General features: G+C 40.3%; 1 protein-coding gene across 1 annotated transcript; it reads right to left on the bottom strand.

Annotated features, from left to right (window-relative positions):
* Positions 1–13,835: 13,835 nt before the first annotated feature.
* Positions 13,836–17,984, bottom strand: LOC311053668 (chondrolectin). Its single transcript, XM_084069322.1, has 4 exons — positions 17,890–17,984; positions 16,704–17,015; positions 15,883–15,977; positions 13,836–14,090 (listed from the first exon to the last, which is right to left on the bottom strand). The coding sequence occupies exons 1-4, from the start codon at positions 17,966–17,968 to the stop codon at positions 13,944–13,946; spliced, it is 633 nt and encodes a 210-aa protein (XP_083925448.1). The 5' UTR covers positions 17,969–17,984; the 3' UTR covers positions 13,836–13,943.
* Between the last annotated feature and the right edge of the window lie 419 nt (positions 17,985–18,403).

Raw genomic sequence — 18,403 nt, 5'->3', positions numbered from 1 at the left:
CTGATCCTGTAGTGAGTGTTACTTCTTTCCTGCAGCACAAGCAGTTCAGGGGTTTTCAACGTTTTTCAGCCCAAGGACCCCTTAGCTGAGAGAGAGGTGAAGCAGGGACCCCCACTACATATTGGATTCATGTTAATGTGTGTTTTCAGAGATTTAATCACTTAAACCCTCAATACTTTGTAAAATTGACCTTTGGCTCTGTACTTGGTCTGCTCTTCTTTCCCTCTACACCAAACCGCTTTGCCGAAAATAGACGATCTACAAGCTCACAACGTGTCTCAGACGCGTTGTGAGCTTGTAGATCTGCTATTTTCGGCGAATGTTCCCCCCAGAATAGGGATGCGAGGGTTCAAGTGGTTAATGTTAAAAAATACAAATAAGTTCATATCACACAAAGATTTGGCGCCCCCCCTGCAGTATCTCTGAGGACCCCCTAGGGGTCCCGGACCCCCTGTGGAAGACCCCTGAGTTAAACTACTTAATGTCATATTTTGTCCTATAGTGGTGACAACATGTCACACTACTACAGTACTTAATGTCATGTTATGTCCTATAGTGATGACAACATGTCACACCACTTTTCAATGTGTTCACTGTTCAAAGATGTGTCTCCATACAGCCTGTCTCTCTGGTTGCACTGTAATGAACTAATGATGTAATAACGGTCCTTTATTATATGCCTGCCTGCCCCCCATTACCCTGAACCATTTCATACACGTTCACAACCCCAAAGCCTCATCAGAATGATCCAGACAGACAAAAAGATGGAGCGCCAAAGGGCATGCCTCCTGGTGGGGATGTGCGCTCTACAGAGCACCCCTTTCTAGTTGACATACTGCAATGGTTCCCAAACTGGGGGTGGGGGGGGTCCCCAAATGATTTTGGGGGGGTCCTCAGATGATTAGCTTAATGTGCAACATTGTTTTCTCACTCAACAACAAACCAACATACAGTATAAGTGTATACAGGGTATCTGCAAGACTTTTAAGACCTTTTTAATACCTCTAAAATGAAGAAGAAGAAAAAAATAACATGATAATAATAAGACCATTACTACGTCAAGTAACCAACAAATTACACTATAAAATGGTTAAACATTTCAAATGGCCAGCCTCTCCAAAAGGAGGGCCAAACGATTAGCAAGGTACTGCTCAATATCAGCTATTATAGGAAGCCGCTCAATTTGGAGGAGGCGTTGTTTCCTTTACCCATGATTGTTGTCTGCTGTGTTTGACAAGTATGCCAACATTATTGTATGTAATGTTTCTTATCCACAGCATAGTATATCAGCTCTAGCCTGCTTTCGTGCTTTTGCATTATAGGCCAAATTAAGAGGCAGAATGTGACATTGTCAGAGATGATGTGTGCCACTGCATCAGCCCAGAAAGCATGTATGGTGTTGGATGCATGCACTAGTGTGGTTAAAATGACTGGGCACAGATCATGGCAGGACAACTTTGCACACACATTCCTGGGAAGTCAAGGAAGAACCTCCATCCCAAATCTTTAAAATTGACCTGTTATAGCACAAATGTTGCTACTGCTCTTTGTCCAAACCTCGCAAATCCTTCTACATTATCTCTATAGTCATGTGATCAAGATGTATCTGTCAGATGTTTCATATTACGTTCTGACTCTGTCACCGTAAAGTTACCAAATTGGCCTCACGGTGGCGCTATAACAGGTCGCAACAGTATTTTGCGGAAAATCGTCATCAACAGCTGCCAAAAAAAAATCAATAATTTGTCAACAGTGTGTGAATGGGTTCCGCTGGCTGCACGCCCGGTGCAGCATTGTCAACGATGTAGGCTATCATGTAGCCTAATCATAAATGGAATCACTCAGGGGCTATAAAAAGTTTTAATAATAACATGAAGACAAAGAAAAAACAAGAAATGTCAAATTCGCTCTCATCCTCCACCTGTTGTAACGCCACATGAGCCTGACGTTACGGCGATTAATCCAAACTATTAACGTTACCTTCATGTGGGCCAGGAAGGGAGCCAGTTGAACAGGTAGGCTACAGTACTGTTACTGTCACTGCCTGCAAGAATGTGATGTTAGTAAATTGAAGTTAACTATAGCCGCTTAGCCTGCTTATATCATGCCCTGCAAATAGTGGTGAGTAGTAGAACATTTTAATTAGTGTGGTTGCCCTAACAGGGCAACCAGACTATAGTACTCTATACACTTTATTTATTAGTGTGGTTGCCCTACCAGACTATAGTACTCTATACACCATCTTTATAGATAAACTTTATTTCAAACCGCTATTTCTCCCACAGTTTTTATCCCCCAATGTTGTGCCATATGTCAAAATGACCGTCTAAATCGGGAATCGTGTGCTTGTATTTTGCTAAGAGATTGGTTAAATAGTTTAATTGATATTGATTTATTAGTGCATTAAATGTCCCCATCCACTTTAATGTAAAAGTGAAAAAACTGAAATTCAAGTATTTTTTTCTCAGAAACACTAAGAGCTAGAGTTATGAGATTTGGAGGGATAATTCATAATTAAGTCCCAAATTATTTAAAAAAATATCACACCATTCGGCCTCATGGTGGCGCTATAACAGCCCCCTTTACATTTTGGCCCGTAACTCTTGAACCGTAGGTCCTAAAATCAAAATTTCTTTTCACCTGGATTCCTTGGGTCACGACGCATCTCCCCATATAGGCCACGCCCATTTGCGTCAGGATAGATTTTTTGATATTGATTTATTAGTGCATTAAATTTCCCCATCCACTTTAATGGGAATTGCAAAAACTCGCATTCAAGTATTTTTTTCTCGGAAACCGTAAAGGCTACAGTTACAAAACTTGGAGGGGAGGTTAATAGTTTTTTGAAAATTATTAAGAAAATAATCACACCAGTCGGCCACATGGTGGCGCTATAACAGCCCCCTTTACCTTTTGGCCTATAACTCTTGAACCGTAGGTCGTAAAATCAAAATTTCTTTTCCCCTGGATTCCTTGGGTCACGACGCATCTTCCCATATAGGCCACGCCCATTTGCGTCAGGATAGATTTTCCGCCATTTTGAATTTTCTTCAAAACACACTTTTTGCTCCTTTTCCTTCAATTTTTTTCCACATCTCACACAAATCGGTACACGTGATCTATGGACCCATGCGATAAACCTATCCAAGTGGAATTTTGATAGTCCGTACCGTCCGTCCGTAAATGGCTTCCAAAGTTAGCGGGAGGGGCCCGTTTGACCAAAAATTCCATAAATCACGAACGAAACGTCCGGTCAATCCCACATTTGAATCACATGTCGAGGGTGGTATACTAAACCAATCCCCAAAAGCATTTCTACTTTGATCCATAGGGGGCGCCACGAATGCTTGAAATGTAACCGTTTGATGCAAAAACATGATTTTTGGGGGATCGATCCTCTCAAAATGAAACGCAGGTGATCTCAGGAGTGACGTGACGATGTAATTGGCGCAGTCTCCGACGGTATTCCTCCCGGCGTATTACTGGAGTCCCGACCGCGTCGGCGCAACCACACTTTGCAATTGCCAATTGCGACGCGTCTAGTTTAATTTGTACTTGAATTGTTGGGCTGCTGTGTCAATTCTTCTTGACATTTTAGTTCATTATTTGAAGTGGGTCCGTGGTGCTGTGCTGATCTCTTAACTCTGAAATGCTTTGAATCAGTGGTCTAAGAGCAGAGCAGTGGCTTTTTACTTATCTCGTCATCAGGTGGTTTCTCTGTAAATTCACACCTTTCTTCTGACTGGAAACAAACATGCGTCACTTCATGTGCTTCTGAAATGGGAAACTCCACACAAACCACAGTAAATAATGCAGCTTCCAACTAAAAAGGGTCGCGCCACAGAGGGCAGATCTCCGCCAGGCCTAATCAGGGCTGTGTAATGTTGCTTATCCACAGCATAGTATATCAGCTCTAGCCTGCTTTTGTGATTTAGGCCCAAAGTAAGAGGCAGAATGTGACATTGGCAGGGGTGATGTGTGCCAAACGCATGTATGGTGTTGGACACAAGCACTAGTGTGGTTAAAATGACTGGGTAGGGGCGCAGTGGTAAGGTCCCTGCCCACCACCAGGGAGGTTGTGGGTTTGAAAAAAACACAATTGTCCCGTGTTCGGGGGAGGGAAGCCAGGCGAGGAGGGTGATATTGGTCATTGCATGTACTCCTATGGGCTGAGAAAGAACTAAAAAAAACTAAAGACCTCTCAAAACAAACTAATCAGACTACTACTAGACCTCACACCTAGGACTCACCTAACCCCTGCTCATTATGCTAGGGTGGGATGGCTCAGGGTAGAGGACCGCAACTTGCAAGATACTCAAGGGACCACAGAGCGCATGTACTGTACCTGTCTGACCACTTGAAAAGGGTGAGTAACTCCCATGGGCACATCCAACACCAGATCAGCCTCCTGTCTGCAATCTGCAACTGGACCTAGTCTTCTAGCTTACCAAAATAAATTGCCCTCCACTGTTTTTCTGTAAATATGCTTTTATTGCTCCTAGTATTGATGTTTCACAATGATGATTGTATGTGTCTTGATGAATTGAATACACAGGACCACAATGGAACAAGCCATCAGGGCTTTGAGAACCACTGAATTATATGATCAGCCAAGTACACACAAAACAAGATAACACAAGACAAGACAATATAATATTATATATTATATAAATATAATATAAGACATACACACAGGATGAATTCATCTCAGTACAGCATGTTGCTCTGTTGTAGTAAACAACCTTCACACAACAAACCATACCTAGAAATGAAACGCATATTACTGTATACTGTATTTACAAATCAGTGTTGTCAGGCAGAGACCTTGTATCTCCATATTTCAACATATTTTTTTCATCTGTCGCATAAAACAAGTGAACATAGCTGATCTACAAGCTCACATGTTGCATCGTTGTGGGCTTGTAGGGCTGCTATTTTTGCAATAAAAAATATATTTTGAAAGTGAAAGTTTAAATCTGTCTGTTGGTCTTGTAAATATTTAACCAATGCCGACCACTTCAGTTTGTAGATAGGCTATTTTCTCTACTTTTGTGCAAAACACTTGATCTTTCATATAATGAAAACAGACGATCTACAAGTTGTCTAATGTCTATTATAAAAACAGTAACTTACATTATTTAATTTGAACTAAAAACAACAAACTTTACAAAATATAGGCTACAAATTGGTGTCTCGTCCCATAGACACACCCCTGGCAGGCTGGCCCGCTCCTCCAAGCACATGACCACATGTAGTGAAGGGGTCATCACATGTTTAATGTAGATATATATATTTTATTAAGATAGATGAAAAAAAAGGTTAATATAATACTAATGATACTACTACTGCTATTAATAATAACTTTTAATTTATTCAAAGTATAATAAGAAATGCATCATGGAAGTAGTAACACTGTAAAACTAGAAAAAGTGCTCCTCGGAGCACAGGTCTCCGCCAGGTCAGGTAGGTTATTGTGGCCTCCTGTTGGCGCTATAATAGGCCAATGTGAAAAGGGTAGCATTTTTTCCTCAACATAGTGTGAATGTGTGTGCAAAGTTTGACCACAATCGGACGTTGCGTTCATGATTTGCGCCATTTTGTTCAAAACGGGCCACTCCTGCAAACTTTAGATGTGAATTTTAGCCAATCGGGATGGAATATGAAATTCAGATCCGTATTGATCACATGACTATAGAGATCATGTGTGCCGATTTGTGTGAAATTTGGATAAAATCAGTAGGAGTAATATAAAGAAATATGTTTTACATGAGTCGGCCACCTGGTGGCGCTATAAAAGGCAGATGTGAAAAATGCAGGGCAAAGGGTTTTCCTTGACCTCTAGGGAGTGCGCATACAAAGTTTTACACAGATTGGTGCAGTCATAGGTGAAAACACGAATGGGGCTGTTATAGCGCCAACATGAGGCTAATTAGAAAAATCTCAAGTGATATTTCTTCCTCGGCATAGTGGGAATGTGCGTGCAAAGTTTCACGGAAATGACATGCTGTGTTCATAATTTGAGGCATTTTGTTCAAAACGGAGCAGTCCTGCAAACTTTGGAAGCCATTTTTAGCCAATCAAGATGGAATATGAAAAATCTGAAAGACCTGTTTCGTTTAATGACTATAGAGATACTGTGTACCGATTTGCGTGATGTTTGGACAAAATATGTAGGAGTACTGTGAAAAAATGTGTTTTGCAAAAAGCGTCCTCCTGGTGGCGCTATATCAGGGCCATGTGAAAAAATTGGGGCAGAGGTTCTGAATTGGCATCCTGGGAGTGTGTGTGCACAGTTTCGCTGCGATCAAGCCAACGGTGCGGGAGATTAGCTGTCCACAGACGGACGGACGGACAGACGGACGGACGGACGGACGGACGGACGGACAGGGGGTAAAACGTACTCTCTCGCCATGCCTTTCGGCCTGGCGGAGACAATAATCTCAAGAAACACCAGCGTCTCCACACTGGCGAAAAACCTTTCGTCTGTAAGCATTGTGGCAAGAGGTTCAATGAGTCAAATAATCTCAAGACACACCGGCGTATCCACACTGGAGAAAAACCTTACATCTGTAAGCATTGTGGCAAGAGGTTCAATGATCCACGTTCTCTGAAAAGACATCAGCGTATCCATAGTGGAGACACAAGAGTTTCAGTGAGTTAGGCCACCTGAACAGTCTCCAGCATATTCACACAGAGGGAAAAACACGTCCACTGTAAACGGTGTGAGAATCAAACTACTGTACTAGTACTAGGGAGGGTGGTTATACAAGCAACACATTATGGATATTAAAACTACTTGAGAGAAAACATGAAGATCATCATTTAAAGATCGTGTAAATAATGTGAATTAATAATGAATTGAGGTAATGAATTGAGGGCACCACTGCAGAGGCTTAGGTTCACTTCCCGGCTGCAGGAGTTGTGTACATTTTCAACATAATCCAATAAACCTTACCAAATGCAAACCGCAAACCTTTTAGTAAGTCCAGTTTTGATGTCAATATTGTCTAACGATGTGCAAATGAGTATTGCTTTCTATTCAATAACAGCTGTGCTAGTCAAGGTTTTGAGTTAACTTAACAGATCGAGAGATCAGCAGGTTCACACAAAAGTTTGCCAGTTTTTTTATCGTGAATCACAACAGAGTCAAATACAATACCATAGTACCTATGTGTACCCCTATTTAAAAAAAAACACTGCTCTACAGTAAGAGCCTACAGTTGTCATATAATGCTAAATGAATGCAATATTTTCTGTCATATTTCTCAGCTTATAGCAAATGGAATGATGATTGTGTTACATTTATATCATTTTTTGTTTAAACCAGTGTTTTTTTCCCCTTAAAGCCATCTGACTGAATAAGCTGAGACCCCCCACATGTTGTGTGTGCGCAGTGTGGGAACCACTGTTTAAAAGTCTTTTGTTCCAGCTTAGCAAATGAAAAAGCATGTTTTTTCAAATAAATCATTTACAGATGGATGAAACAATCTGCTGTCAGTATCATTGTTTTATTGGTTATTGAGGTTAAATGCAGAATAAAGCTACACATACTGTATGTTCATTATTGTGCGGGACTGAAATTAGACAGATATTATATGTGATGTATTTCAGTTACAATGTCAAATGAATATGAAAAATCTAAATATTGAACCGAGTGTTGTTTTAAAGTGAAATCCACCTTTAACATTCTGACATCAATCCTGACCTTCACATTTCTGCACACATTTGTGTGTGTGTGTGTGTGTGTGTGTGTGTGTGTGTGTGTGTGTGTGTGTGTGTGTGTGTGTGGGGGGGGGGGGGGGGGGGGGGGGGGGGTGGGTGGGCGGGCGGGCGGGCGGGCGGGCGTGTGTGTGTTCAGAAAGGAAACCAGAGGGCCAGAGGCTGGGTATACGTATGAACATTCAGATGAACACTCGCAACGCAAGTCGTTATATGAGATTGTAGATCTGCTATTTTCAAAATATTTGTCTGTTGAACGGAGTCAGGCAAAATGGGGGGTCCCCAGTTCAAAAATGATTACTCTGGGGGTTTTCACGGCCAGAAAAGGTTGAGAACCAGTAGACTAGTACAACACTTCTGTCCCAACAGGGGAAGCCACCATCACTTAATGTGCCGTATGCAGTGATTCTAAAAAAATGTCAAGGACCCCCAAATTGATATGTATTTGTCCATGGACCCCCATCTGAAAATGTTTTCTGCCAGGGACCCCCAAGAAGAGAAGATTTGTGTTAGAAAAAAACGTCCAACTTTTATTTTAGTATTTATTTTATATTTTCTTTTTAAATAGCACATGTACAAGCTTGTAGATCTGCTTTTTTTGAATAGCCAACGTATAGGCCTAAATGAATAAAGTGGTTAGAAGGATTCTGACGCTACATTAAATACTTTAACATTTTGTTTGACTCCGTTCCACAGATAAATATTGTGAATCTAGCTCGTAGATCGTCTATTTATCAACTTTTGCCTCTTTCTTATATTATTTGACAATTTAAAGTTTTTATAGTATAATTTGTTGATTACTTTTGATGCAGTAATGGTCTTTTTCTTTTCTTTGTTTAAAACATATATATTAATTATTAAATACTGTAGGTCTTAAAAGTCCTTATATTGTCACTTCACTGTCATCTGGGGACCCCCCAAAATATTGTGGGGACCCCCTGGGGGTCCCGACCCACACGTTGAGAACCACTGCTGTAGATCACTACAGCATCAGGTAGGCTTAATTTATATAATTAAAAAAATTAAACAATAAAGGAGGCACAAAACAGCACAAATGACAGATTCACTTCATATAAGAAACAAGCAAATGAAATGTCCTCATTCATTCCACTGGGAATGAGAGTGATTTATACTTTATATTACTCTACCACTAGAGGGCGGTATGGCCACAGGTTCATCATGCCAATCAAGCTCTGCTTACAGCAGGTGTTGCTGCTGACAGAGGAGATCAGTTTTTGAATGTGCTTCCTGTTGGGCTGTATTTGTTTTCATATGTTTGTATTGTACTGAAATCATATCATATTAGAAGCGAGTGACGGACAATACATACAGGTACTGGACTGGACATCGTTTTTTTTAAAACTGCTTTGTTTTGAATCAACACGACCTTGTTTCAATGGGAATCAGTGGAGCAGTGGTGGAAAGTAACTCATTACATTTACTCAAGTACATTTTGAGGTATTTTTTACTGCGTGTGTGTGCTGTGCCTGTGTGTGCGCGCACGCGCGTGTGTTCAGATAAAACGGTCAGGCATTCCACATGCAGGTAGGAGTGTTTTACTGTGGAGTCACTAAGCTTCGTGTCAGGACTCACTTTGGTCCGTATGAAGGAGTGAAGACTGGCAAAGACCAAGCTGTAACTCTGTGTGTGTGTGTGTGTGTGTGTGTGTGTGTGTGTGTGTGTGTGTGTGTGCATGCATGTGGATATTTATGGAATACCGAAGCTGCCATATCTAAAATTAAATACATAAAGTCCTCCATAGATATATTGTGGCCTAACCTAATAGTGGCTCTAGTGACACAGCTATACCAGTAGGGATAGACACATGTTTTATGTCAGTATATATACTTCAACATAAATAATGTGTTTCTTTTCTTTAGATCCGGAGGGAGAGATACCGTTATGACTATATACATCGATGCTAAGGACGAGACTCAGTCCAACTGGATGAGGTGGGGACATTCTTCCATATTGTCTCCTTATTTATGCATTGCATATCAATAATATTGAATACTATATAACATTATATAGATAGAGTGTGTACACATCTAGATTATCGATTACAAATATATACGGTATATTAGAGCTTGTAAGATTCCTCTTGTAGCCAACCGAGCTCTGGAGCGGCGAACGGACTGGGTGTTCTCTACCGCTCCTTCTTGGCTACGATGTTGGCTGCTCGGAGGCAAGGTTTCTGGACGGGCTTCCATCTGGGTCTCCTCGATGAAGACGTCCTCCTCACCCTCCTCTGATTACGAATCGTCCTCCTGCTCACCAATTCGGAACATGATCCGTACCAGAAGAAGGGTGAGTAGAGCAAAAATCCACGCCTTAAATCGCATCTGCTGGCAGAAGTTACCGCTTTAGGGGTCATCGCTAGTGTTGATCCGAGTTTGACACTGACAGCTGTACAACCGGCACTGACAGCTAAGCACGTAGAATGAACAGAGAACAGAGGCTGCTTAAATGAACCGCCAGAGTTGCACTGTGGGTATGAGGGCGTGAGTGAGTTAGAATCAGAATCAGAATCAGAATCAGGTTTATTGTCACATCACAGGTTTACAAGGTAGCTTGTAGCGAATGAGAATGACAAGAGGTTGAACGTATGACTTAATGGAGTACAACTGTATAAGCTTGTTAGCGAATGGGGGAGGGGGGGGGGGGGTCCGGGGAGTGTGAATGAAGTATATAAACATTCTGCCTTCCGTGTCTACATGAACTATCGTTACACTGAATTAATTGTAAGGAAAACTGGCATTGAATAGCTACAGTACATCTATCATACACACACACACACACAGCAATACAGTATATCCAGTCATGTATCGTGTCTGTCGGGTTAAAACCTCATATGTTCAAAACTGTTACTTTTCTGAATTCTAATTCAAAAATAGCAAAAGTATCAGATATACAAGCTTGCAGATCTGATACTTTTGATTTTGTATATGTGATACTTTTGCTATTTTTGAATAAGAATTCAGAAAAGTAACAGTTTTGAACATATGAGGTCCGGGCCGCGAGACACCTCCCCATAGGCGGCGGGTAATGAAGGCTAGGGTAGGCTAAGCCTTCCCAAATGTTATCCTGGAAATGTTTTGAAATTGAGCAAATTATATATAATAAATGTGCGCAGCATTATTCAATTTTCATCCTGGGGCTCTGTATAAATTGGTCAATATCTAACCCTAACCCTAACCCTAAAACCGAAATAAAGTAACCAAAAAGTAACTTTATCCGCGGTAAACCCGAAAAAAATCGCGCGCGGGACACATGCACGCGCGCTGCGCGGGCGTGCATGTGTCCCGTATCAGCCTTCCCAAATGTCGGGCTCACCCGCCGCCTATGCACCTCCCTGTGGACCCTGGGGAAAAAAGGGGGAAAAAAGAGATACATTTTTGGGGGATTCTTGGAGGGTGTGTGAAAAAGTATTTGAATTGTTGTTCTGTTGTTTTCATGTTTATTTTCATGTATGTTTTCATACTCTGCACCAGATGCGGAAATCCCGGGGGGTACGGGGGAGATTTGTCTCCCCCTAGTTTCAGATTGGACCCCCCCAAGTCATTTAGAATAATACAAATAAATGTTAAAATAAAAAATACTTATATAATAGAACCTGAACCCACTTATGCATCGTAAGTTATTAATAATGATGAATTAACATAACACAGTGTCAAATTAGCTAGATTAGAGGAAAATAAAAAACTCAAAATGTTGGCGCGCGCTCTTTGCACGCGGGGTCCCCCTCTAGCCTCAACCCAGATTTGTGCCGCACCCCAGTTTTATTAAGTTGGTTGGTTGGGAGGGGATCCGATTTGATAAGCTGGGCTCGATTGACCGACTTAAATAAACAGACCTTAGCCTTATTCAAAAAATGATTTGTAGACCCTCAAGATTTGTAGTTGAGTACCCCTGGCCTACAGATATCATACTCTCATTCCCAGTGGGTTGAATGAGGACATTTAATTTGCTTGTTTGTGAAGTGAATCTGTCATTTGTGCTTTGTGTCATCCGTCCTTTATTGTTAACTTTTTAAATTATATAAATTAGGCCTACCTGATGCTGTAGTAATGTACAGTAGGCTATTGTATTGACATACACAGAAAGATTGGACAAATCTTTTATTCACTTAATTTGTTTTACACCATATACAGTTTAAATTCACTTTAAAATGAAATAAACTGACACAGGTTAAATTCAAGCCCAGTTGCACCAGTATTTTTAAACCTATTTTAAAACTGGATTAGCAGTTGTATTTAAACTATTAGAGGAAAGATTTTTTTCACAGGAAAATATGAGACAGGTTAAACCCAATTGAATTGTGTGACTATAATGAGTTTTTCCAGCAGTTTTACAGAAGAATCTGTTCAGTAACAGGTCTCCCTGTCTCTCCAGCTCTTTTGTAAGTAGAAAATGCATTTTCAGGTGGGTTACGCATTGTATCCAATTAGGAGAGAGAACACCACAAAGATTAGATCAGGAAAAATGAATAGAGATTCTTACAATTGTAATACATAGTTTCACTTTGTTTTATTATTTTCAGATAAAAAAGTAAGACATTACAAAATGTAAGTCATTATACATTACATGTTATAATGTTGAACTCTTAAGGTCCGTACACACCGTGAACGTTTATTCTGTGCGATTAATTTGCATTGATTTAAACAGCTGTTTGTGTTTATGAGGAGGCTACATGCACACAGAGCGCGATTAAGCTACGTAATTATTCTTCGAAACGAGGTCGATTTTTCAGCACAAATCCAATTATGAACCTGTATGAAAGGAATGAGCGATTACCGAAATTAAATCTTTATGGGAAATAATCGCGTCCCATTTTCGTTTTGTTTATTCGCGTCGCTCCTGGTGTGTAATGACATTTATTCCTATTTTTCTTTTATGAATTCAGTTCACGTGACTTAAAGGCATAGTATGTAACTTTGCCCTGTATTTACAATGCTTTCTTTTTTTTACCAATCGCTTCCCTCTATACCAGCAGTCAGCCACTGGAGTAGTGTAGTGGTTACCTACAGAAACACTGCCCACTCGCTGTATTTTGACGTTTTCACTGTTTGTTTTGTTAGACGGGGAACAAACAATGAAAACTCCAAAAATACAGCGAGAGGACAATGTGTTCCTGCAGGTAAACACTACACTACTCCAGCGGCTGATGACTGCTGGTATAGAGGGAAATGATTGGTAAAAAAAATGACATATTATTTTATTATATAAACACATGGCAAAGTTACATAATACTATGCCTTTAATATTAACCATTTTCAACATGGTGTCCCTATTTTGGTCATTTAAAATGTTATAGACGTATTGCTACTGACATGTCTGGTGATATCTAAATTCAGTGAATGGGCTAAAACTTGGTGGAAACAGTTTAGAGATTAAAAAAATAACAGCATCACAGAAACAATGCAAAGACTATTACTATTGAAGGGCCATCCTTCATATGAGATCCTTTCAGAATCGTCCTATCAGTATCATCCTTCATATGGGATGCAATCAGGATTGTCCTATCAGGATCATCCTTCATATGGGATGCTATCAGCATCATCTTATCAGGATCATCCTTCATATAGGATGCTGTCAGAATCGTCCTATCAGGATCATCCTTCATATAGGATGCTATCAGAATCGTCCTATCAGGATCATCCTTCATATAGGATGCTATCAGAATCGCCCACATATGGGATGCTATCAGGATCGTCCTACATATGGGATGCTATCAGGATCGTCCTACATATGGGATGCTATCAGGATCGTCCTACATATGGGATGCTATCAGGATCGTCCTACATATGGGATGCTATCAGGATCGTCCTATATTATGGGATATATCTGGGGATATATGTCTGATATGGACACGAAAAACCATTGCAGATGGACCTTAAATGAGGCCATCACCAATTTTCAACCTATCTTCATATAATTGGTCCTCACTAATGCTCATTATAAGATGACACCATTCTGTCTACTTGTTCCGTGTCTCAAGGGTTTTGGACATTCAGAAACCTGCCCACCAGTGTCGGTCATCAGTAAGCAGGTTTGGTCACTAGAAACAAGATTTCATTGGTGGGCAGGTTTCTGAACTGTCCACAACCCACCAATGAGACGCGGAGTAAGTAGACAGAAATGGTGCCATCTTATAATGAGCATTAGTGAGGACCAATTAAAATGAAGATATGGTTGAAAATGGGTGAAGTGCTCCTTTAAGTGGTTTAAAGCTCGCTCTTTGTCAGAACAGGCTTCCTCTCCCGTTTCTTCTTCTTGTCTTCCTTGTGGAAGATCCTTCCATCAGCCTGCTCCACCCACCTCACTTTGATGTCTGCTGGCGCCCCCTGGTGGTCCTTCATTTTCTGCTTCATCTGAGACACAAAGCAGAATGATTCTCATGATTTGATGTAAAGTGTCCTTGGGTTCATGAAAGGCGCTATATAAATTCAAGCAATTATTATTATTATTATTATTATTATGAACAGTGTCTGGTCATCATCATCTGATCGTGTGTTATACATGGTCAGGGTTGGATTACCACTCATGCTCAGGGGCCCAAGAGCTCGGAAGGCCCTCATGTCGATAACAAGGCCCCAAAAGTCTTAGTGAAAACTGAAGGAATGGCCTAAACATTCACTTTGTAGATGTCACAAGATAGAGTAAGTAAATAGATCAGATTGGGTTGCTGTGGTGGAGGGCAACACCTACCATCAGCTCTCAGTACTTACCGCACGACTTGCCGCACCTAAGCCGTGCTACTCACACGTTGAGTTGGCGGTGCCCGGGATCGAACCCATCATAATGCGTGCATGTTTATCCCGCCAGTTTATCTGTAGGACTTTAGAGGGGCATGCATAAAGCAAGTTCAAAACGGCATTGAATCTCTAAAATCCTGGGTTAGTCAGTGGACCTGCCGGGGGTGCATTTTACAAGTCTCTGCCAGGGGCCCATTGTCTCATAATCCACTTAAATGTACATTGTTGTTCATCCACTTTCAACCTGGTGTTCCTCTTTGGGGCGTGTCATCAGTGGTGGAAAAGGTACTATAATGTTTTACTTGAGAAAAAATATAAATTCTGCAATGTAGAAATACTCTGTTACAAGTAAAAGTCCGGAATTCAAAATTTGCTTGAGTAGAAGTACAAAATGATTGGTATCAAAATGTATTTAAAGTACCAAAAGTAGAAAGTACTCATTATGCAGAATTTCCCAAGTTTTCAAATGTATACTAATCTTTTGAAAAAAGTAAATCTACAAGCTCACAATGTTCACATTGTGAGCTTGTAGATCGGCTATTTTCAAATAGACGAAATATATAGGGCTGAAGTGGTTAATGTATGTTTTGTAATGATAATCAAAATCTAGAAAGTAACTAAAGTTTTCAAATAATTGTAGTGGAGTAAAAGTACAATATTTGCCTGAGATGTAGTGGAGTAGAAGTAAAAGTATTGGAAATTGGAAATACTCCAGTAAAGTAAAAGTACCTAAAAATGTTACTTAAGTACAATACTTGAGTAAAAGTACTTAGTTGCTTTCCACCACAGCATGTCATTATAGGCGTAAATTCTAAAGTTATTCAAAAAATTCAAAAAGGTTGTATAGTAGCCTACAAGTTATTTCATAAACAGTATTGTAGGGGTTTGTCTACATTATTGGTTGTGGTCCTGGCATGGACAGTAGACATTGAAGCTTATGCTGCCCATGCAGAATCATCATCTCCTACGGGTGGCGCCACTGAACTGCTCAGGAAAGCAGAATATGTAAAACATTCAACATCAACATGCATAATAATGAGATGCAAAGGAGGCAAAGGTATACAGACAGTACATGAAAACATCATGAAATAAAGGAGCAGGTCACCCACTTGCAACATATCACAGTGGCTCTGTCCCTGACATTCTTTTTTCAGCAAGCAACCCACCTCCATTCCCAACTCCACCAAGTCTCAATGTCTAGAGTTGAGAAGGAAGGAGGTTCATCCCTATTAAAAGATAATCTAATGTTTGATCTTTTATTCAATAATACTTTTCAGCCCTCCTCTGAGACACACAGTGAGTAGACAGAAATGTTTATCTCATAATGAGCATTAGTGAGGACTAATTTTATGAACATAAGGTTGAAAATGGGTGAAGTTCTCCTTTAATTAATACAGTTTGATTCTACCTGCTCCAAAATGGCTTCCTGCACTGCAGGGTCGTTCACATCCAGAGAGGAGTTTATGGTCAGTTTCACTCTCAACACGTGTTTCTCCACTGGTGCTTTGAAAATAAACACCCATTTCATTGATTAGATTCCATATACTATAAGCAATATTCTTCACAGTATAATATATATTTTTCATCTTTTTTTATAGAGGATATGCGCATGCTTAAAGTGAATGGCACATCGAGTGGCAAAGAAACATGCAAAATTAGTTTAACATTGTTTAATGTTGTTTAATGCAATCAGATATGACTTTTCTGTTTGGATGCATGGACTGTCAAGGCCAGAAAGTATTTTTTTGACACTCAGTAGGCATTCCTGCATAACTTCCGGGTTTGATGATGATGTCACACGCATATCCTCTATAATGTTCGTCCTTATTTCTCTGGGCCAAAATTGAAGGATAAAAGAACAAATCGACAGTAACATTCACATGTTGACCTTTGCCCTCATCTCATCCTTTCTTTGTTGTTTTAGTGGATTTATTCTATAGATTACCTTAATAGACTGATACCACACGTTACTGATTCTGAACGTTACAACTGAATATTAAGTATGACACATTATCTACCTTTAGATTTAATTTGACTTATGAATCTAATTGTATTTCTAATGGTGCCAAATCTTTCTGGCTGGGTATTGGGGGTAGTTTAGAATGAACCAGACGGCTCCATATACAGTCCAGTAGAATTCTCATTTTAGAGCCCCCAAAAACCTTGGGCCAGCTCTGAACCGCAGCACTTTATAGCCAAAGTAGCGGTGAGTTATAAGTTATCACTTACCACTGTAGCAGATGAAGGAATGTTTTTTGTCACATTTCCAGTCTCCCCATTTAGGCCGACCGCCAGCACATGCGCCTGGACCACTATCTGGTTCCCCTATCGCCCAGTGCCTGAATGAGGAGCTGCTCCCATCGGACCACTTCCAGGAGTCTCGGAACAGACCGATCCAGTAGTCCCCGTAGAGCAGTATCTTCTGGATCTCCTGGTTCTCAGCCTGGTTCCTCACACTGGCCAGGTCTGTGTGTTTCTCCCTGCACTCCCTCTGAGCCTCTGACCATGTCAGATACTTTGTAGTGATGATATATTTCGGTTCTGAAAATAAACTACAGTGAGTTCCTGTATAGAATGTACACAATATGGCAGTTTGATACAGACCCCTGTTTGATACAAGTGTATCAATTTATATTTTTAGATATATCACTGGGACCCAAGAATGGTCTGGAGCCAGGCTAACCAAAATCTACGCTTACAGTTTGGAGGTACTATTATGGCATACTGGGAGTGGGTGTGCAAAGTTTCACAACGATCGGTCGAGTGTTGCCCAAGATTAGATGCTCACAGACAGACAGACAGACAGACAGACAGGGACGAACGGACAGGGGCGAAAACGTAATCGCCGCCCCAGCAGTGGTGTAAAGTAACTAAGTACATTTACTCAAGCACTGCACTTAAGAACACTTTTGAGGTATTTTTTACTTTACTGGAGTATTTACCAGTTTCAATACTTTAACTTCTACTCCACTACATCTCAGGGGCAAATATTATACTTTTACTCCACTACAATTATTTGAAAACTTTAGTTACCAGTTACTTTGCAGATATAAATGATTATATTATAAAACAAACATGAACCACTTTAGCCCTGTTTCATACATAGGCTATTTGAAAATAGCCGATATTTAAGCTCACAACGCGTCAACGCATTGTGAGTTGTGAGTTGTGTGCTTGTAGATCTGCTATTTCTAAACATTTTAGTACTTTTACTTTTGGTACTTTAAGTATATTTTGATGCCAATACTTTTGTACTTTTACTCAAGTAACATTTTGAACACAGGCCTTTTACTTGTAACAGAGTACTTCTACATACGTGGTATTGATACTTTTACTTAAGTATAAAATGTCAGTACTTTTTCCACCACTGCGCCCCAGCAGTTCCGGCCTGGTGGAGATAATAAACACATCTCACCTGTGTCGTCAAAGCAGATTGCGTTGCGCTGAATTGCACAGTTGCCATCTCTCCATTCACCAGTACCATTAGAAGACATGAAGGCACAAAGTTTCTTTGGGTTGCTTGGTTCACCATGAGCCCATTTGCTGAACTGGTGTTCCTCTGCATCTTTGTAGAAGCGTTCATCTGCCAGTGACCATCTCCAAGTCCAACTGGTGACATCGTTATACAGGCCTATCCAGACTAACTTAAAAGAAATGACACCAAAGTCATTAACCTATGCATGGGCAAACATTCAGTGAAAATAGCAGATCTACAAACTTGCAGATCGGCTTGTAGATCGACTTCACACATGGGCACCGCACTCCCTCTGGTCGTCTTATTAACTTTAATTAAAGTTTTAAACAATTCTTCAAATTGTATTACTGGGGAAGACTGGAAGTGGAACACTGTCCTAGATAAAGAATTTAAAAAAAACAAGAGCTAAAACTTTTTGATATAATATTTCAGGTATATTTTTCACAATAACCAT

Source organism: Gymnoscopelus microlampas, assembly GCF_963454915.1.
Source record: "Gymnoscopelus microlampas genome assembly, chromosome: 10".
Classification (NCBI taxonomy): Eukaryota; Metazoa; Chordata; class Actinopteri; order Myctophiformes; family Myctophidae; genus Gymnoscopelus; species Gymnoscopelus microlampas.
Note: the sequence above shows the minus strand (reverse complement) of the source record. Positions and strands in the feature narration are given on the sequence as shown.

What these genes read in the sequence shown, in the direction of transcription:
- LOC311053668 (XM_084069322.1), bottom strand. Translation starts at nt 17,968, where the DNA reads ATGTCTTCTAATGGTACTGGTGAATGGAGAGATGGCAACTGTGCAATT. An exon ending in AATCTGCTTTGACGACACAG is followed by an intron (nt 17,016 to 17,889) that starts GTGAGATGTGTT and finishes GTTTATTTTCAG; the next exon opens with AACCGAAATATATCATCACT. An exon ending in AGGAAGCCATTTTGGAGCAG is followed by an intron (nt 14,091 to 15,882) that starts GTAGAATCAAAC and finishes TTTGTGTCTCAG; the next exon opens with ATGAAGCAGAAAATGAAGGA.